The sequence below is a fragment of the Papio anubis genome, chromosome 4 (genome assembly GCF_008728515.1).
Source record: "Papio anubis isolate 15944 chromosome 4, Panubis1.0, whole genome shotgun sequence".
Classification (NCBI taxonomy): domain Eukaryota; kingdom Metazoa; phylum Chordata; class Mammalia; order Primates; family Cercopithecidae; genus Papio; species Papio anubis.
The window spans coordinates 149,324,687-149,347,099 of NC_044979.1; the positions used below are offsets into that span (position 1 = coordinate 149,324,687).

The window sequence follows — 22,413 nt, forward strand, 5'->3', positions numbered from 1 at the left end:
CTTCTTTTCCTCTTCTCCCTCTATCTTTTATCCTTTTCTTCCTCCTTCTCCTCCTCCTCCCTACTTCTCACTTTTCTTCTTGCTGCTTGTTATTTTCTAAGTACTTATCCAATAATATGATTCCAGAAATATTTAGAAGATGAAATTGACAAATACTTGGTGAATAGATGGAAATGTCCTATGATCAAGACAGAGAAAGTGTTGTGGCTCCTTGTAAAGCCAGAGAAAACATTAGGGGAGATAGGAAAATAACTGGCTCAGTTAAGGTTGTGTATGATAAAAACAAGCAAAGTTTGCATGAAATGATAATCACGAAGAATGCAGGGAAAAGAGAGAGAATATAGGTTTGCCTGGGACTAAGGAATTCCCTAGAAGTTGGATAGTCAATGCTAAAACCAGGTAAATCCCAGGTAAAGCAGGATCATTGATTATCCAAGAGAGCAAAGATTATAGAAGGCTAGATTTGGGAATCTAAGTAAAATAAAAACCAAATGTAGTGAGAATGACTGAATTGAAAACTTATAAATAGAAGAGGTTATGATCAGAGATTGAAATACTTACAGTTGGGTTTTCAGAGATGGGTTAGTTCTAAGTAATAAGATTCATGGTTTAAGGTCATGAAAGTTGATGGCAAAAGTGGGGTACACATGCAGGACCTGGAGCTATGAAGATTATGAAGCTGGAAAAGAGATTGAGTTTAATACAGCTTTTCATGTAATCTGTGACATTACCCAGGGTGGTGGCAGAACAAAATGAGAAGAGTAACCCTGATGTTAGTTCATCTTCTGAGATAACAAGAAGTGAGTAGACGCCAGTCTAGGCTAGGATGAGAAGGGATAGAGTATGGTACAGCCAGATGGCATTAATTTAAATGCTCTAAAGACTTGATTCAAGTTTAAGGGATAATTATTTAGAAGAAGCAGTTAAAAATAGACCACATGGGCCGGGCGCGGTGGCTCAAGCCTGTAATCCCAGCACTTTGGGAGGCCGAGACGGGCGGATCACGAGGTCAGGAGATCGAGACCATCCTGGCGAACACGGTGAAACCCCGTCTCTACTAAAAAATACAAAAAACTAGCCGGGCGAGGTGGCGGGCGCCTGTAGTCTCAGCTGCTCGGGAGGCTGAGGCAGGAGAATGGCGTGAACCCGGGAGGCGGAGCTTGCAGTGAGCTGAGATCTGGGAACTGCACCCCAGCCTGGGTGACAGAGCGAGACTCTGTCTCAAAAAAAATAAAAAATAAAAAAAATAAAATAAAAAAATACACCACATGCGCTGGCCCTAAATTATGTGGGTTATGGTAGAATGAACAGTCTCCCTTTGATAAGACCAAAAAGATGCGAAGTTATTATCAGGGAAAACCAAGTTGCTGTTAGGGTAAGGGAGTAGAGAAAGATGCAACAAAATGGTTAAAGATGTATAATTTTTTTACGTTAGTTTCATCTAAAACCTAAAAAGCAAAACATTGTCTTGCTTTATCAGGCCCTCATTGGATCAAGGAAAACAGTTCTCAATGAAAAAAGAAAAGATCCCTGTTGGTGGGGTAAGCACCAGAAGAACTAATGTTATTTGCTATTAACCACCTAAACATAAAAGTTTACCTTGCATTACTGATAAATATTATAGATTTCTCATTTAATCTGAGGATAATTGCTATATAATAGCTTGAGGAAGTTGAATGAAATGGAACTGTGGGTGATTGGTTAGGATTACATGTTATTTAGTTATGTATATTCTTTTTCACTAATGCTAGCAACTAACATTAATTGAGCTTTTAAGGGTTCAGTACTGTGCTTGACACTCTACATATACTTATAAGGTGATTACTGTTATTCTAATTAACAGGTGATTCATCTGAGGATTACAGGTGTTAGTGACTTGATCAAGATCACAAAGCTTAGGAAACATCAGAATAGGGTTTAAATCGAGGTGTGACTTTAAAGTACATCTTTGAAATCCTATATCATACTATGTATTTAATTGATGCTAATCAGAAACTATCAGTAAGGGAACTTATTCAGAAATGGCGTGTCATGTTCCTGTATCTCTTGGTAATCTAATTTTATATCAATTTTGCCTTTAGGTGAAGTTCTCCATCATTCTGCAGTACCTCCAAGCCTTTGGCTGGCTCTGGGTGTGGCTGACTATGGTCACTTACTTAGGGCAGAATTTGGTGGGCATTGGACAGAATCTATGGCTTAGTGCATGGGCAAAAGAAGCAAAAAACATGACTGACTTCACAGAATGGAAGCAAATAAGAAGCAATAAACTTAATATCTATGGATTATTGGGATTAATAAAAGGTAAAAGAAAATGTATAGCTGCTTCTCTTTTCTTTTTCTGACCTAATTGATTTAAACACAAACATATGGCACCATGTTATCTCAAATAAAATCTGGGCCATAATTTTCAAATATTTGGGGATAACTCAAATGCATATGTTTCCAATTTACCATATTTGAGAGAATAACCCAAAACTTATGGTGTCATCTACATGGCTCACATTAAATATTATGCATAGTTACTTAATCTTGAAAATAACTATTTAAAAAGGTGCTGTTGTCCTCATTTTACAGCCGAGGAAACTGAGGCTTTTATGTAAAGTCATGAAAGATTCAAAAATGGCCACTCTCTGTATATGTGAAGATTGTGAGTGATGTGAAGATAAACAGGCGTCTGTTAAGAGGTTTAAAGCCTACTGAGCCTAGGTCAGGTGTACAATCAAACTACATGATCAGCATTAAGCACTGTAAAGGTAGTGAAAGAAAATGCTGTGAAAATTCAAAGCAAGGGGAGGCTGTATTGGGTTGACATATTAATGTGATTTCTAAGGAGTACTTGGCAATTGAGGGGAGACTAAAACAATGAATAGAAGTTTATCAGCTTGAGATCACAGAGAAGGAGAGAGAGTCATAGAGGCAGATAGGAAGGTGTGAGTGAAGACAGGGATGTGGAGGTAAGAAGGGATTTGGCAAGAGCGAGGGTGCCAGTTTGAGTGGTCTTCAGGTTATTGGCAGAGAAACGTAGGGGAGCTAAAGGTGAGAAGGAAGATTGGAGATATGTCAGAGATGATCACTGGGAAGACAAGTGGAGAATTTTGGAAAATTGATGAAGGAAGTGACATAGTTGGATTTGTATTTCAAAGAATAAATTAGCAGTGATAATAAAAAGATAGGTTTTTATTGGAGGGACTAAAGTCAGAGAGACTAGAATGAAGCAGGGGTTGGTAGGAAAAGAATAATCAAGTGTATTTGGGAATCCAGATGAAAGGTAGTCTAGTATAGAAAGATCTCTTATCTGATCCATGACTGTGTCACCCAAAATAACCAATAGGTAAGAAGCAGAAGAGAATTGAATAAATAATGAATGAATGAATGGTCAGAAAGCTACAATTGGATTGGATAAAAGGGATGGATAGGAAAAACATTACAGTGGAAAGACCTAAGAACTGTCCATTTGAGGGTGAGTCAAGAGAGGGCATTCATTAGCCAATCATGCTTTCGAGGTTTAGGTTGGGTAACTGGGAGAGCAATGAGGACAAAAATAAGGAAAACAGGAAATCAGGAAAAAAAATAGGAAACCACTAATTAAACCAGAGCCTTAATTAGTGAAGGAGAGAAATGGTGAGTTCATTGTTGGACACATTTAATGGGAAGTGTCGATGAATGTTTCCATTTTTTTCTCCAATTGGCAGACTAAAAATGCACATCTGTAAGTTTGGAAATTAGGTTTCTTTATCTGTAAAATGAGGGGCTTAAACTAGATGATTTCTACATTTCTGTCAGATTCTAGCATTCTAGAGCTCTTAGTTCTACACAGGCTTGTAATTATTCTGTAGAGATAATCAATGAACCCACAGGAGTAGATAAGATCACCATGAATGAGGAATAAGAGCCATGAGGGTGAATGACAGATTCTTGACGAGCGTCCACATAGAGCCGATTAGTGGACTAACCTCACAGAAACTGAACAGAGATAAGTTCCTGATCAGATGATCAGAGGGAGAGAAGGAGATAGAACAACAGACACCATGATGTGAATGCTTGCTCCATGTCTGGAAACCCAGGCATATTTTCATTGTTGAAGTTGAAACAAATGAAAAGGTTTGACTCTTTCTGACCCATAAAAATGGCAATTTCCTATGACTTAAGCTAATGCAGTAGTTTATTTAGCAGGTATCCTAATGAGGGAGCTCTTACACTCTTTACTTAAACTTTGTTACTTATAGTCTCAGTTTTACCAGTTGTATAGATATTGTTTCCTTGATTACATCAGATATGTGTAGTGCATACCTCAAGAGTGCAACAAATGTTAGCTATTATTTAACAATAGAAAAGATAAGTAATTATGACAAAGCCCTATGACTGGTAAGTTTTGGAGCTAGATTTGAATCCATGTCCAGCTAACTCCCAAGCCAATGTTCTTAAAAACTAAATTAGCATTTAGATGGACAGTAATGAGATATTCTACAAACACCAGGTTCTATTTCAATGGTTTGGGAAACTAAGAACTATGTTCCTCCATGAATCTGAAATCTTTTTTCTTTCCTTCATTAAAGGTTTTAAGATAGTCTACAATAAAATGACCTGTTTAATTCTGTTTAACACAATGTTCCTCAAATTTATTTGACCATGATTTTTTTTTCCTTGTGTTGCTCATTAATATCTTGGAGCAACTTGTGTTCCACAGAATATATTTTGAGAAATTCCAAAGTATGAGAATTGCCTTCCAAGAAACAGAAAAGTATGATGTAACAAAAGCAAAAAAAAAAAAAAAAAAAAAAAATAGTGTTTGAAGTAAATTCTCAGTCGTTCTAAAATGTTACATGTCTATTAAAAACAAAGAAAATTAAGAAACAATTCCTGATTATAGTCAAGGAAACATCATCAAGAGAGAAATGGAAAAAGAATATAGATTGTAGGTGATTAAACAATTGTTCGGAAAATTCAAAAGCATAGTATAACTAAAGGGAAGGTTTTTTTAGAGATAATTTCTTGTGTTTGTATCAAGAGAAACAGGTACCTAGAGAGAGACTGATAGTAATTCAAATAAGAAAATAACAGAGCCATCTATGTGAAAGTTGTTACATCTTCATATTCATATCCATATGGGAAAACAGAGAGAGATGCATGATTTTGGTAATGGAAAAGTCAGATAAAACAAAAACTATGAAACTTAGAGACTTGCTTCTCTTTTCTGCTCTCTTATCTTATTTTCACTGTCTGGCCATAGTACTGTTTGTAACTGTCTCTATTTAAAAATAAGCAGATATTGTGAGACAAATTTATGTTTGTTCTGTCATTTTGTTAACAGCATTCACTGGGAAAAGAGATGTTAATAATGAAAATGAGATATAAGAATTATCTACAGTATGAAAGAACAGGACCTTACAATTTCTTTGCTTTTGAATCAGTGACAGTCAGATTTATTGACTTGCAGTTTGCAACTCAATGAGGAAGATATAGATGTAGAGGTCTCAAATTACAGCAAGAGAAACCTCCCTATATACATGAATCTCTGTATCTCTGCATGTCACATATACATATGAAGGCTAAATTCACACCAATTCAGTGAAATTATGTTACAGCTTTAGAGTAGATGTAATAACCTTTGAAGAACATTTTAAGTGAGTAAATAGCATTTCCATAACATATAAAGTATGCAATTTTAGTGTCCATAATATTATTTATGTAAAATCTTCATTTTAATTAACTGTCAGTAAATATAGAAAGATTTTATAACCAAAGCAACAGATTATGAACAGTTTTATCGTAAAGGTTTTTTTCCTGATTGGCTTTTGTTTAGAGTGGTCTGCAGTTGTTAGCATATAAATCTTCTCTGATGTATTGCTTCTTCACATTTTTTACATTTAAAAAATTTTTAATTTTTAAGGCTTATTAAGTGCAACTGCAAATTAACGTTTCCATAAGTAAGCCGAGCCTAGAAATAAAAATGTATAATTTCTGGGTTTTTTTTTTTGGCAGAACTCAGCTCTCTTATGGAATCTGATTTAATTGACAGCAGGCTGTATTCACTGACATCATCATAGCTCATTTTTATTTTTTGGAACTTTAAAGCATAAACAGAACTTTCACATGTTAATATTAGAGGCCCATTATGAATAATATAGAAGGCTAGCATTCAAACAAAACTGGAGAACTGAAGCTGAAAATGCTACATCCATATTTTATGACAATAATAAAGATCTTACCTCATTTTTTAAAAAAGAAATTGCCCTGAATAGTTTTTTCCCTGAGTCGCAGCGATTTGCTTCAAATTTCTAGGATACTTGGCACATCTCTAATGTATTGTGTTTTATGTCTCACTATTGAGAACTTCCTTTCTCCGATCCAATGTGTAAAATATAGGCACCTTATTTTCAAAGTGTGATGATTAAGGAGCACACTGCTGCTTCCAGTTTAAGAGGGCTAAGTGGTTCATTTACTTTCCTTACCTCCCTAAATTCCACTGAAAGGACAGTGTATAAATATAAAAGGAAAGGTGTTAGGAGACTTCAGAGTAATACATTTCTACATACGGGAATATACCGATAGAAAATGAAGGGTAGAAGAAAACCTGTAGCCAGGAACAGATACTGGAGAAGTTGGAATAGAAGAGGGAGCCATGGAAAAACACTGAACTTACGTTCACAGGTACAGAGAGAAGAATTGAGTTTCATGGAAGTAATCAATGTAATTCATTAGAACATTGTTCTGATGGCTCATCACCTCTTTTAGAAAAACACTGCCACCACCACCAGTGTATACAGCCACTGTGATAGAAACAGTCAATGGAAACTAGAAAAGTGATGTTTAAAGAGGAAATGAGGATTTCTAGCATGTGTGACATACGTAGAAGAAAGCCTCCTTATTGTGGCTTTTGGAGAAGGCTCAGCCAACGTGCCTTGCATCCCAGTATGAAGGCTTGCAGGGTCGTACCTTCCCACTTAAACAGAACTTGCAGCAAACTCTTCCACTCAGGGGAGAGAAATATTGGGGGAAATTAATGTATGCAACGGCAGAAGAAAGCCACATCAGGTACCTATATTAATTAACCACGTCTTTGTTTCGTAGTTTTAAACTGATAATGTCCATCCAGGGCATACATTTCACTCAAACCAACAGCATCAATAAAAGTCAACAAACACAGCAGTCAGGCTCAGAAGTAAAACAATAATATTTGGAATACAATTAGACTTTCAAAATGTCTAATTACTGCTTTCAGAGATTCAAAATATTGCATCCATAAAGTAAATGTAGAATGTGCTAAACTAAGTTCAGCCTGAGAACAAGAAAGCTCTTGAAAAATTTAAAGAATTTTAAAAGTTTGTACCAATGTAAGATAAATTGGAAGAAATTATCCCAAATGTACAACGTTATAAACAGAGATGGAAAATGATAGATAATAAAAAATTACAGGTACAGTTCAAGAAGTTTAACATGTATATAGAAAGAGCTTCAGTAAATGGGGGGAAAATACTAAGTACATAATATTTTTAAAACATACTTCCTGTCCGGGCACGGTGGTTCACGCCTGTAATCCCAGCACTTTGGGAGGCCGAGGTGGGTGGATCACGAGGTCAGGAGATCGAGACCATCCGGGCTAACAGGTGAAACCCGGTCTCTACTAAACAAAATACAAAAATTAGCCGGGCGTGGTGACTCAGGCCTGTAGTCCCAGCTACTCGGGAGGCTGAGGCAGGAGAATGGCGGGAACCCGGGAGGCGGAGCTTGCAGTGAGCCGAGATCGCGCCACTGCACTCCAGCCTGGGTGACGGAGCGAGACTCCGTCTCAAAAAAATAAAAGATAAATAATAATAATAATTTAAAAAAAAAAAAAAAACTTCCCACACTGAAGAATAGAAATGCCTGTTCCAGCAACCACTCTAGTTTAGAGCAGGAAGACCGAGAGTCCCAAGGCAGCAGTTTGTGTTGCAGAGGGCAGGTGCTCAATACGAGTAAAGAAACAGTAGGATATTTGATCAGTTCGAGTGTATTCAGAAGAGACTTAGCTATTGAAGTGTTTGAGAAAAAATTAGCCCTAGTTACACAGAAAATTAAGCATACGGAAAAATAGTGACACAAGCTACATGTTTGGTGACCTTCATGAGCAATATGTGTTTATTGAATATTTGAGAAAAAATGGGTAATCTATTGGAAGGGAAATAGGGAAGTATGGGAGGAATGGAGGAAAATAATAGAAACCACTGAAGACTGAGAAAGCTAATAGCTATTTGAGATATTATTTAAAAATATAAGGAAATATAGCTAAATGACTGAAGGTGGTGAGAAGCAACTAGTTTTGTTTTGTTTTAAACATGATACCTGCAAAGGAACAAGGATCATATTGGCAACACACTTTTATTAGCAGTTTTGTATATTAGAGTGCAATGGAGCAGCTGCGTGTCTGTTAAGACTCAAGAGTAAACCGGCTTAAGTAACATGGAAGTGTATTGACACCCAAAGGTAAAATGCCCAGGCATAGATTTTTAAACACACTTGATCCAGAGGTTCAAATAAAGTGTTCACAACTCTCTTAATTTTGCAGATCTACTTTTTTTTTTTTTCCTGGTTGGTTTTGTTCCCAGGCTTCACATATTGATGGAAATGTATCTTTCAAAGAACTTTCTTCTATTTCTATGTGTGCTGATAACTGTTTTTCAACTTCTTCCACTAAAGCTACAAGTTTATCTGATAAGTAGCTAATGCAAGAACAACTCTCCCATCAGCCACATCTTAGGACCTTAACACACCAAAAGAATTGTATCCCTCACTCATTTTATGTGTCCACTGTGGGTCAGGAAAGGGACTCTGCTTATCCTAGGGACTCCAGCTGAGGAAACGAGCCAAGCTCCATTTTAAATGCTGGCGGGCACTGTGCAAAGGGAATAGGACTGACACCAGCAATTAAATGTTCTAACTTGGAAGTGTCATATACCATTTCTCTTATAATTTGTGGTTCAGAACTATTCATTTGGGTCTATCAACCAAAAGGGGGCCAGAAAGTTCAACTCTACCATGTACCAAGAAGCTGGGAGAATGGAAATATTTGGCTACAAGCACTGGTAACTAACATATTGTCCCACAGAACATCCTAAAGGTAATAGGTTGCTAAATTTCTGTGCATTAGATCGACCTTTTATCTTCTGTACATTTCTGTGTGGAACCTATGACCACAAGTGGGAGCGTTCTGCTGTATCAGCATGGCAAAACATCAGAAATGTGTATGTATTTCACATACATCGTGTATTATGTTTATATTTGTTTTAGTCTACAGTTACACATTTTAGGTGTAATATTTGGGTTTTCCGTTAAAATAAATATAAATATTTTTTATAATTAATCTTTTTACAGCAATCTTTTGAAAGTTAAAGCACAAATTTTCTCATATTGTTAATATAACTGTGATAACTGTGTGTGTTTAGGTCTCTTTGTCTGCTCTGGAGCCTACGTAATCACTAGAGGATCCCTGGCTGCCTCTCGAACCATGTATGTTCAACTGTTGAATAATGTACTGCACCTCCCCATCCAGTTTTTTGAAACAAATTCCACAGGCCAGATCATCAGTCGTTTCACCAAGGTAAGGAAAGACACACCTTATTAAATAGCATACATAAAAGTGACCCATATTTAGTACCTTGTTTTCTCACTTGTACAAAATATGATGTATTTTATATAGATTTCATTGTTAAATATATTTCTAAGCCTTAGGACGTACATAACTGATGTACAACAGAGTCACATTTTGTACATATAATTAAAATAACACTTGAAAAATTACTTAAAGAATCCAAGAAACACATGTGCTTTGAGATCTACCACTCTAATTCTTACACACATCAAGTTTGAGAATCACTGCTTTAGGCTAAGAAGGGAAAGAAAATGTAAGTCGGCCAGGCACGGTGGCTCAGGCCTGTAATCCCAGCACTTTGGGAGGCTGAGGCGGGCCGTTCACCTGAGGTTGGAAGTTCGAGACCAGCCTGACCAACATGGAAAAACCCTGTCTCTACTAAAAATACAAAATTAACCGGTAATAGTGGCACATGCCTGTAATCCCAGTCACTCAGGAGGCTGAGGCAGGAGAATCGCTTGAACCCAGGAGATGGAGGTTGTGGTGAGCCAAGATTGCACGATTGCATTCTAGCCTGGGCAACAAGAGCAAAACTCCATCTCAAAAAAATAATAATAGTGAAAAAATGAAAAATAAAATTAAAAAAAAGAAAGAAAATGTAAGTCAATGTAGAGATATCCAGACTTTGAAAACATCCTGCCTTTAAGAAAACATAACATCACTTATGGTGAATGGGGAATGAATTGAGATTTTCAGAGTGTCTCTGTTTATCTGTAGGAGTTTTCTCATTGTGTCTACCATAAAATGCTTCTAATAGAACTGTCCAATAAAGATAAAATGCAAGCCATGTATGTGATTTTAAATTTCCTGGTAGCCATAATAAAGAAGTAAAATAAAACACAATAGAAATTAATTGTGATAATACATTTTATTTAACACGGTATATCCAAAACATGATTCCCAACTGTAATTAACATAAAATTATTGATTAAACTTTACACTTTTTTGTACAAGGTATTTTAAATCTGGTTTTTATCATGTGCTTACAGCATATCTCAATTTGCAATAGCCACATTCCCAGTGTTCAGTAGTCACATATTGCTAATGGTCCCTACATTAAGATGCGCAGGTCCATAACCTCAAAGTGCATTAACACATTTCTATGTATATGTAAAAACATGGGGGGTGTATGAAGGGAAGTGAAGATAAAACGTAAAAACATAAATGAAAGTACCTAACATCATAAATTTCTAATGGAATGTTAAATCTTGCTTAATCATACCAAGGGACATACTGTTGTTTGAAAAATTATAGAAGAGTTTGATGACCACCATTCTGTTTCTCCCAGAGGACATTTATGACTACAACCCTACTGATTTATTATTATTTTCATGTAGCAAAATTTCAAATGATTGAGTCTTAAGCAGATGAGAGTATGGGCAGGTAAATTCAAAATGGGAAATTCCATGTGAATATGATATTTTTAGACTGTTTGGTATATGAAATAACCAGGGAATTCCCAAAAGAGGATAGGATTAAAAAATTTCATCTCTGCTTTTTATATTAGTTTTGTCCTGAACTGAGTAGTTCATCTATTCAAGGTTCAGTGTCTTAGTATTCCCTGGAATCTCTCAGGTCATACCTTGTGCCACAAACAGATTAAGTTATATGCAACAAAGTGTAAAACAGGCTGGGCGCAGTGGCTTATGCCTGTAATCCCAACACTTTGGGAGGCCGAGGCAGGTAGATCACCTGAGGTCAGGAGTTCAAGACCAGCCTGGCCAACATAACGAAGCCCTGTCTCTACTAAAAATATAAAAACTAGCTGGGCATGGTGGCTCATGCCTGTAATCCTAGCTACGTGGGAGGCTGAGGCACGAGAATTGCTCGAACCTGGGAGGCGGAGGTTTGCAGTGAGCCAAGATCGCACCACTATACTCCAGTTTGGGTGACACAACGAGGCTTCGTCTCAAGAAAAAAAAAAAAAAAGAGTAAATCAATGCATGACCTTGCCATTGTCCTTCTCTCATTCCTATTGGCCACTCTGTCTTTCCGTTCATAATTTTATAAATGAAGATTATTTTGTTTTCCTGCTTCGTCTGATATGAGTAGGATCCAGTTATCCAGGAAGGCCACTGAACATGTTCGTAGTTGATAACAATGCCCCAGGAGTGACTTACAAATTTTGAGTCATAAACACTGGTAGCTCAATGCCCCAAATATTGGGATAAAAAAACTAGCTATTGAATTATGGACTGCTTTTGTTTTTGTTTTTGTTTTTTTGATCAAAGTCTGACTTTCGTTGTATAATTAATTGCCATGTAGTGGTCATCGGGAAATATAAACTGCTTGATGATAAGTATCTCGAAATTAGAACAGCCTTTTAATTGTTATAGTTGACTACAGGGGAATAATATATGGGGTCAGCAAAGATCGTGTAGTTAGATTTATTTATGAAATCAATAGATTGTCATACCTGGGTAAACATTTGTAATTTTGCCATTGAATAATATATTTCTTCTTTCTCTCATTTTAAACTGTAAAAAGTTAAAAATAAAGTGACCTAATGTCAAATTTTTCAGGACATATTTATAATTGATATGCGTTTGCATTACTATTTGCGGCTGTGGGTGAATTGTACATTGGATGTTATTGGAACAATGTTGGTCATTGTGGGAGCTTTGCCCCTCTTCATTCTGGGGATTATTCCCTTAGTGTTCTTCTATTTCTCTATACAAGTAAGTGCATACATTTTTATTTGTATTAATAACTTATAAGTTCACAATCAAATATAGTTTCAGACCCACTCAAACCTCCTCTTTGTCCAGGTTCTCTAAGAAGCAGAGTCGAAGAAAGGAACAGATGTATTAGAGATTTACTGGGGGAAATGCCTGTAAAAGATAAAGGAGAGGGAGCAGAAGAAGGCTGGGCTGAGCAAGCCCTCAGACAGCGACTCAGGCTGAATGCCTGTGAGGGAGAAAAAGAAAGAAGATGGATTGGGTAACAAGGGTCTTGGACTACAGGACAGTTCTACAACAGGTTCGACAGGAAGTTCTCAATCACGGTTGCCTGTTGGAGGGTGTTATGTGCACTTTCTGCCAGTACTCAGTCATTGGCTGGCCGCTACGCTAATACAGCAGTGGATCCATCAGTGCAGTCGCAGGGGCTGTCGGTCAGCTATGCTCCTGCAGCAGGAGAGCTGGGGCCTGCATTTTTATGCTCACCACAAAACCTGTATGTTGTAATTTTAGCAGAAAATTAATTTCCCTGCACATCCAAGAGAGACAGATAATGCCTTTTTGTCTTGTTTTTTTTTTTTTTTTTTTTTTTTTTTTTTCCAGACATCACCTGTCTCTTACAGATAAACAATTGCTGGAAAGCTAAATATGTCTGTCATGATTCTTACATGCTCTCTTCATATTAAAATGTGATCATCCAATTTAAATTGCAAAATTATGTCACTGTAAGGCTGCAATAGTAAACAAAATTTCTTAGCATTTTTTTTCTTCAGCAATCAAACAAAGCAATTTTATTAAACAATGAAAAGAATCAATTAAAATGGATATCTTTATTATCTTTATTATTTTACAAGAAACCATGACAGCTTTTGGTTTAAAAAACATTTATAGCTTCATACAGAAATGACTCACATGAATTTCTCCACCTCGCTCCTACACTGTGATATAAAAGTTCTTTTCATATTCACAGATTTATACACCTTATTTCTGTTCCCATAATTTTTTTGACACTTATCTCAAGGTACTAGTCAAACACGCAAGAACTATAAATAGATGAATTTTTCAAATGTGTGATATCAAGAGATTATTATAAAAGATTTTAAACATCTTCTTTCTACATTGCCTTTATCAAAGTACATGCAATTTTTTATTACAGACTTAATCCACAAATAAAGAGTGAAATTTAAAGATAGTTGCAGAAATAACTATTTCCCATTTCTTTTACTTATCCTGGCAATAAGGACTTCAATAAAAGAAGAAATTAGTTTAAGTAAACAGAAAAACAAAAGTAGATTGTAAGTGTAAATGGAGCTCAAACTGAATCCAAAATAACGAATGTATATTTTTCCACTCCATATTAGTTAATTATCCTCAAATATGTAATCTACTATGAAAATGTAATCCTTACATTTGTTGGAGATTTTAAATGAAGTATAAAATACAGAGAAAATTACCTATTATTTCTAAATTTTCAGTGAAATTTCTATATTAAAATATGTATTCCAAAGCATGATTTCTATATCCTGATAGTCAGCTTTAACTTATCAGTTATCATATACAAGGTAAAATCAATGCTGAAGCATATATTTTAAATGTAGAAATATCTGAGACTCTTTTCAAAAAGATTCTTAGAGTTTAATGCTTTTCAAAAACCCAAGTTTTAAAATTCATGTTAGAGTTTAGTCTGCTCAAGCCAGACTACAAATAATTTTCTCATTTCCATACCTATACTCCATTATTCTTCCTACTGTACATCTTTTCCCTGTTCTTTCTGTCTGTCCCGATCTTACTTGACGTTGATGGCCTACGTCATTTTCCATTTTCTATGTGGCGCATTCTCTATCACAATAGTGCAAAAAGAACTGACTCCGTATCTACTATTCTAATATCTACTATTACGGGTTTATTACACTGGTGGCATATACTGATGGTATAATAAATCCAGAATATATGAAAATGTAAGTGTTCTGAGTTCAGAGACTATGTTTTATATATATTGTAAAAATCTAGGAAAAAAAGCACTCATGTGGCAAATGAAATTTTATGTGTTGGTCTCCTGTCTGGTAAACTCTAACAGAGTTACCAGGAGTAAAAAGGAGTCTAGGAATCATGTCTCTTTAGGGGGAGTAATATAGGATGAGGTCTGAATTTGGATTCAGGAACTTGGAGTTCTAGTCATCTTCCTTACTCATCTGCCTGGGACATCATTTCCCTTTCTAGGCTCTATTTCTTTCCCCTGTGCAATAAAGGTTTGATTTAGATGTATGCTATGTGAAGTGTGGTTCCTGGACCCATGGGCCATAGCCCAGACCTATTGGATCAGAATCTCCCAAGGTAGGGTCCAGAAACCTTTCTTTCAACAAACACTTCAGGCAGATGATTCTTACTAAAGTATAAGGAGCATTGATCTAGATAAAATTTCTTAAACCAGATTTCCCAGAGAGTTGCATGAAAGAACTCCATGGATTCTATAATTCACTGAAAATTTATCAGAAGCTCCAAGTGTGTATGCATATTTACATTTGTCTAGGGAAAGCATTTTACCCTTATTTATCTACTCACATGGTCTGTGACCCCAATAACATATTCCCTAATCTAGGCAATCTCTTAAATCCCTTTACAGCCTCAGAATGCCGTAGTCCTCTGTATTCTTCAGAGCACTTAGCACAGAGTAGAGTTCAGTTGTAGACCACCAGGCTGTATGTAACCTGAGATATGTTTTTGTTTAGCTTGCTCAGCATTTTTACCAAATGTAGACATTTTAAAACCAGGGATTTTACATAAAATTCCAGATTTAAAATTTTCCTGAAAATTGTGCAAGACCTCATAACTCTTGATTTTCATTTCCAGTTGGTAGCAATTTTCCGGGGCTGATTAATGATCCAATTAATTCAGGGCATGCTCCATCCAGCTTCCCACAGTCCTTCCTATCCTAATTGTCCTCAACTTCAAGCCAAGGGGAAGTAGACAACTTATAATTTGCTTTTTGTAAAAACAAAGTCTGCCTATACATATATATAACTTTTTGTAAAAACAAGGTCTCCCTATATATATATAACTTTTTGTAAAAACAAGGTCTCCCTATACACACACACACACACACACACACACACATACACATATATATAAAACTTTTTGTAAAAACAAGGTCTCCCTACATTGCCCAGGCTGGTCTCAGACTCCCGGGCTCTAGCAACCCTCCTGTCTTGGCCTCCCAAAGTGTTAGCATTATAAGCGTGGGCACCACACTCAGCCTCTCTCACAGTTCTGAAGTCAAAAATCAGTATATAGGCAGAGTTGATTCCTTCTGGAGGCTTTGAGGGAACATCTCTTTCATGCTCCTCTCCTAGCTTCTGCTGGCTGTCAACAGTCCTGATATTTTCGTTGGCTTCTAAATACATCACTTCAATCTCTGCCACTGGCAGACATGGTGTTTTCCATGTGTCTATGTCTTCCTTTTTGTCTCTTATGAGGATACTCAACATTGGATTTAGGGTGCACCCTACATCCAGGGTGATGTCATCTTGAGATCCTTAACTATTACATGTGCAAAGATGCTATTTCTGAATAAGGTCACATTCACAGATACTGGGGGTTAGGACTTGTATCTGACTTTTGGGGGGGTCACTCTTTAAATCACGACACAAAGGTCTTGTAGTTTTTAAACTATTAAAGCAATTTCTGCTACATCTTTCCGACTGCTTCTTTCTGTCTTCTGATTAGAGATACTATGTGGCAAGCTCTCGGCAAATCCGGAGGCTGACAGGAGCGTCCCGTTCTCCTGTCATTTCCCACTTCAGTGAGACTTTATCAGGAGTGTCCACCATCAGAGCATTTGGACATCAACAGAGGTTTATCCAGCAATACAAAGAGGTGGTGAATGAAAACTTGGTCTGTTTCTACAATAATGTAATTTCTAACCGGTAAGTCCCATCGATACTTAGCCTAAGATCAATCTCTTCTTAGACATCTTGCTCACTGACTTCTAAACAGAGGGTTTTGTATGGCATTTCATTCAAGTTTTAGAAGTATGTATTAATAAGACAAATATTTTCCAGTATTTAACGTACATTTAAATTGAATTGTATCTATTTATATTCACATGAATGGTACATACGATTTAATATGAAAAAGGTGCTATTAGAATTACTCATGACATGATTCTGCATGGTGTTTTATAGTTTTAGAATATATTTTATTTGTATATCCTGTTACAAAACAGTGTATACAAATTTTATTAAAAATTTTTGAATTTGAAGTTATAATCTCACATAAAGGAGAAAAATGAAATATTAAATAGTGGTTGAGCACATTTCAATTTTTAGAGACTAATTTTATCATATTAAAAAGTATATACAACTGGAAGGGTTGTATATACTTCCAATAGGATTTTTAAAATGCAATATATCATTTTAACTGGTGTTATTTTGCTTTTAAATTCTGATCAAGTTTTAAAGCAAAGTTCTGCAAAAGTAAAATGCATTTTCATGCAGATGAATTCTTTAAGTTATCACGGATGATCCTATGTTTGATTGAATTCCAAGTAAGTGGGGGAGAAAAAAGAAAGCAGCTCTTGCTGTTTACGTCTCGATTTCCCAGGGGAGACAGTTAGTACTAAATGCACCAAAACTTTTCCATCTCAGTTACTCAGGAATATATTCCATTTATCACAGGTGGCTGTCTGTTAGACTTGAATTTCTTGGCAACTTAATGGTGCTTTTTGCTGCACTGCTTGCTGTGTTGGCTGGCAATTCTATAGATTCAGCAACAGTTGGTTTGTCTATATCCTATGCCCTAAATGTAAGTAATAATGACTTTTGTGGTAGATGGTATGTTTATAATCCAATTAATTACACACTCTTCTTCTTTGCTTGTCTGAATTATATATTATATTAACTAAGTAATGAGAGACAAATCTGGATTGCTCTGGAGGCTCATTTCCTTCTCTATCTTGCTAGTCGCAGGAAGCTAGCTCAGCAATTCTAAGTTAACGTATAGGAAGAACAGGCTGATACTCAAGGCTGAGTGCTAAAGGACCAGGAAATCCTGATGTTCCATAGTTACTCAGAAGTTTCCTGCTCTCCTGTCCTGGTAGATTTATAGAGTATTAAAAGGGTAGGGTCCCTCTCCAACACAGCTGGTGTATCTCATGTGCTCAGTCTAAGCAAGAAGATAATGCAAGCTCTAGGGAGAATATATGAGCTGTTTCTCTTTGGCTTGTAAGTTTTTCCCTAATAAACCCTATTTGATATTACACTGTAATGCACTAGTGGTAGGATGCATGCTCCCTTTGTAAAATAACAAATGCCCTAAACTGCTTCCACATTATGGAGAAGATAAGTCTAGGTGATTGTGTTACATACTCTTGGTCCCATATCCAAAAACCTTGAGCCAGTTGCATTTCAGAATTCAGAATTTAGGCTGCTAGAAAGGAAATATGTACATAGCCATATCTAGGGCCTGGTTCAGAAGCCCGTAATCAAACACTACTGCATATGCCCACTAACTGGATTAAGAAAACGCTTTGAAGAGCCCCACATCAGTTCAGGCCAGGTGAGGTATCAAATGGGCTGGCACCAAACTCAAGAAAAAAACTGGATTGGACAAGTATTTTGACTTTTAGAATTCTGTTCAAAGTTATACCCTTAGAGAACCTATATTTGGGAATAGAGTGGGAAGAAAATATAGATTTTTTTTTTTCTTTTAAAGGGGAGCAGGAATAGTTAGAAATCTAGGAGAATCTGCCTTCTGATGGAAGGTAGCGAAGAATGTCAAAGTGTTTGCACACTGGTTTTTTTTTGTCATTTAGGATGCACATTTTTTTGAGGCATATACCATCAATCTTACATCATTCCTTATACCCACTATGCACTTCTTGCATATATGCTGAATTATGGTCTATCTTATCCCAAGTAATTCCATTATTTATGATATTAATGAGTTTAATATCCTTAAACACAAATATGCATATGAAGAAATATGCTTATTTCTAGAGCTGCTAAATAATCAAAAGAAATAAAGTATATGAGATAATATGTGACAAGTTCTTGGCAGATTCAAGAAATGAAAAGTAAAACTTTAGAAAAAATAAAGTATTATTTATGTTACAAAAAAAAAAACCCTAAAGAACATGCATTAAGCTCTTGTTTGCTCCACCATACCCCCTAGATAACTCATTCTCTGAATTTTTGGGTAAAGAAAGCATGCGAAATTGAAACCAATGCAGTTGCTGTTGAAAGAGTTTGTGAATATGAAAATATGGATAAAGAGGTAAGCACATCTCCTGTAATCCCAGTACTTTGGGAATCGTGGGAGGATCACTTAAGTTCGAGAGTTCAAGACTAGCCTTGCCAACATAGTGAGATTCTCTTTCTCAAAAAAAAAAAAAAAAAAAAAGTAAGCTGGGTATGGTGGCTTATGCCTTTAGTTCAAGCTACCTGGGAGGGTGAGGTGGGAGAATCCCTTCTGCTTGGTAGTTCAAGGTTGCAGTGAGCTGTGATCATGGCACTGCATTCTAGCCTGAGTGATAGAGCAAGATCCTGTCTAATTAAAAAAAAAAAAAAAAAGTATGAGAAAAAAAAGAGGTAAGCACTCCTAAATAATCAATAAATGGATTGGCTGCAGGAGTAAGACATTGTAATGTACTATAAATTGACATTAAAAACAAATGTTAAGCAAACCTGCATTTCCAAATTCATGTGATATTCAGTGTCTCAATGAAATTAAAACCAAAATTGTTATAAAGTGGCCTATTATTCTATATATCACTAAAATGGAAATAAAAATACTTCTAATTAAATTAGGATACACCCTAAATTGTAAGATATATCCCTACTTCAATGAGTTATAAAAATACAAGATCATATCCTGTTTCTAAAAGGCACAGTGATTTGTCCTCTACTGACGTGTAGTGTAAAATATACAACTTGCAATGATAACTTTGTGGAGATTTTACAGTGAGAAAAGTGTCTTAATATACTCAACTCATAATTATTTAGATTCTGCACAATTTCTAAATGAATTACATTTTATTGCTTATACCTTCTGTTCTGTTTACCCATCATTAGTATCTCCGTGAATGGGAAGGGAGAGGAGAATAAATGAGTCTATTTTGTTCCCTCTAATTAACTGTAATTTGGGAGGGTGAAGAGTTATTTCAACTAGTGACAGAGTATAATATTTAGGTTTCTAAAATATTTTACTCATCTGGATTGCTTCTGCTTCCAACTTCTACTAATTAACAGGGCAGATGACAAAGATGACTTGGATTTCTGTTCCTTCCTCAATCCACCTAGGAAGCTATCTTTCTTTTTTATCTTGTAACTCTTCCCCTTTCGCTCATGAATCTGAGGAACAGGTACCTCCTCCAAAGAAAAATCTAACATTTCCCATTGCATTTTTGGTAATATCTTTTCCTGTTTTCTCTCAGATCTTACTCCATTAACCACCTCTTCTAATTCCCACTCCCCTGCAGTTCCTCTCAGCCTGTAACTATGCCAAAATATTTTCTGCATTCTCCAACTCCTACCTGAACTTTGAATTTTTCTCTGGATTTTTCCCAAGGTCTTGTCTTTCCTTCTCAAAGAAATTTCATGAAAAATTAGTCTACCTTCACAATCTTCAGTTACCAGTATTCAACTTGTTTAGTCTGTCATCTCATGGCTAATATCAAATATTATTTTTCTGTATTTTCTAAATTTTTGCTCATGATATATATTTCTTTCACATTAGAAAAAGATGATAAAAATATGTGTGTACACACATTTAAACAAACAAACAAAAACCTTTATGTAATTCGATGCAAGTTGTGACAAATACTGCTATAAAAACTCTTGACATGGAAGGATGAATGTGTTCAAATAACCTTATTCAACCCTCTACACCTGTTTCTCTGCTTTCCGTTACAGAAAAGTTCTTTTGCAAAGTTGTCTGTACTTGCTTTTCTATCTCCTTTTCTCTGATTCATTTTTGGACCCTCTCCAAACACGCTTTTGATCCCACTATTCCACTGAATCTTCCCTCATGAAGATCACAACTGGTTCTTTGTCAGTCCTCACCTACCTGACCTATCATTTGATGTTAGCCATCACTCCCTCTCCCACGAAGCACTTTACCTCACTGTCCAGGCATCACGCAGTCTTGTGTGTTCTTTTACCTTGTGCTTCCTCCAGTATTCCACACAGGCCCCTGTCTTAGGTCTTGGGCACAACTAATTAGTTCCAAATAGTTATTAAACCCTTTGCCTAGAATGTTCTTCCATTGGTATCCACCTGGCGTTTTCTCTGACCATAGTCAGCAAAGCCTTTCCTAACTACCCTGCTTTAAATGACACCTCCTCCTCCTCCCAACCCTGGCTGTTTCTTGTCTTACAAAGCTTTATTATCATCCAACATGCTGTATATGTTATACGGTTCTTTTTGTCTCTCCCCACTACACCTCATAAGGGAAATAATTTTTATCTGTTTTTCTCACTGTGGAACCTCCAGCAACTAAAATAGTGACTGACACAGCAAACCTTCGAGGAACGAATGAATGACAAGCTGTCCTTATCTCAGCTAAAATTTCAAGTTATCTTCAGACCCTTAAAAGGATTTTAGAAAATCTTTTTCTTAATAACTTGATAGGAGATGAGAAGTCTTCTTACCTCAAAATATTTATTTCTAATATTCTCTTATAACTAGATAAGTTTCATGTTGGTAACGTTTAAAACTATTTTCAGAAAATCATAATATCCACAAATATCTTTCATCATTTATATTCATTTTTGTTACATGCATAAGAATTATTTTGGGGGGAGGGATTTTTTAATTATAATTGTCGTTTAAAGTATTTATTTTTTGTTTGTATTTGTTTTAAGGCACCTTGGATAATGTCTAGAAGACCCCCATTACAATGGCCCAATAAAGGTGTAGTGGAATTTATTAATTATCAGGCTCGATACCGAGATGATCTTGGTTTAGCATTGCAAGATATCACTTTCCAGACTCATGGGGAAGAGAAGGTATCATATATATTTCATATGTTTTAGTTTCCCTTTTATCTGAATGCATTCATTGTTGAGTATAATATGATATTGAATATAAGGTGGTCTTTTGTTACACAAAAGTAATAAAGACATGTGGTTGGTGTGTACTGAATATATTTGCCCTCTATAAAAACTACATTTCTTAATTAAATTGCTCATATACTACTGTGAAATATAATTTTGGTGTACTTAGTTTTTACTTCCTCTATAAAATGAATTGCAACAATAAGTAAATCCTTACCGCAAACACAATAAATCCATATATTTAACTATTTGTATGCTCAAAGACATCGTGTTTTCCAAAACCATTAGAGAGAGGGGAAAATGTTTGAAACACACTTTAGTTAACACAAGCAACTTACAAAACTATCGATAGTATATGATATTAGTTTTATTTTTTAAAAAAGCAACCAGACACATTAGCAAAAATATTTTTGAAGCAGAAATATTTTTGGAGCAGAAATATTTTTGGAACAGAAGCAATCATTCTGAAATTTTCATTACCCCAATGACTTCAACAGATTTCTGTTTTTTCTGATTTATTTTGTTAGACTTAAGATTTTATATTAGGGCAAACGAACCACTTTAATATTCTATCTGCCTAACGTTCCTATTAATACCAAGATGCAAATCAGCAACCAGAAGATATTGCTCTTTAGTTCTCATGGTCATAGGGAAATGTTTAATCACTGGGATGTTTATGACACGATGATTATTTTGGCCAGGAGTCAAAAACCTTAAACACTATTTTTGGCTGCCTATAATAGTTTTAATGCAGAGTTGCTTTGATACACCAGGGAAATTTACAGACATTCCTTTGAATTTTCTAGTCTATCTGGCAAAAGATTCCAGTGCCCTATTTGTTTCTTTGCTTGTTTGTTTCAATGAAGGGAAGATAGAGAAAATCTGTTTTCTGAAAATCTCAATAAAACCACTCATTATCATTGCTTCTTTTGCCCTAAACTTTAATGGGTAGTTTAGGGGTGGTTCAGGAATGGCCTGGTTTTCCTGGGTCTGCTGGGGATCTTTGGTGAGGAAGTAACTAATTTATTCAAAACTAAAGGAAAAACACAGAGTGTTTA

General features: G+C 35.8%; 1 protein-coding gene across 2 annotated transcripts in view; it reads left to right on the plus strand.

The window, feature by feature from the left end:
* The window catches only part of LOC101025582 (multidrug resistance-associated protein 1-like), a 93,250-nt gene that overhangs the window by 66,486 nt on the left and 4,351 nt on the right, over nt 1–22,413 (plus strand). For both annotated transcript variants that reach the window (XM_021935571.2, XM_031665667.1), the window contains exons 17-24: nt 1,481–1,541; nt 2,082–2,301; nt 9,423–9,577; nt 12,151–12,306; nt 16,030–16,229; nt 16,980–17,106; nt 18,475–18,576; nt 21,164–21,307. In XM_021935571.2, the coding sequence (XP_021791263.2) occupies nt 1,481–1,541; nt 2,082–2,301; nt 9,423–9,577; nt 12,151–12,306; nt 16,030–16,229; nt 16,980–17,106; nt 18,475–18,576; nt 21,164–21,307 (1,165 nt within the window). The remainder of the gene's footprint in view (nt 1–1,480; nt 1,542–2,081; nt 2,302–9,422; nt 9,578–12,150; nt 12,307–16,029; nt 16,230–16,979; nt 17,107–18,474; nt 18,577–21,163; nt 21,308–22,413) is intronic.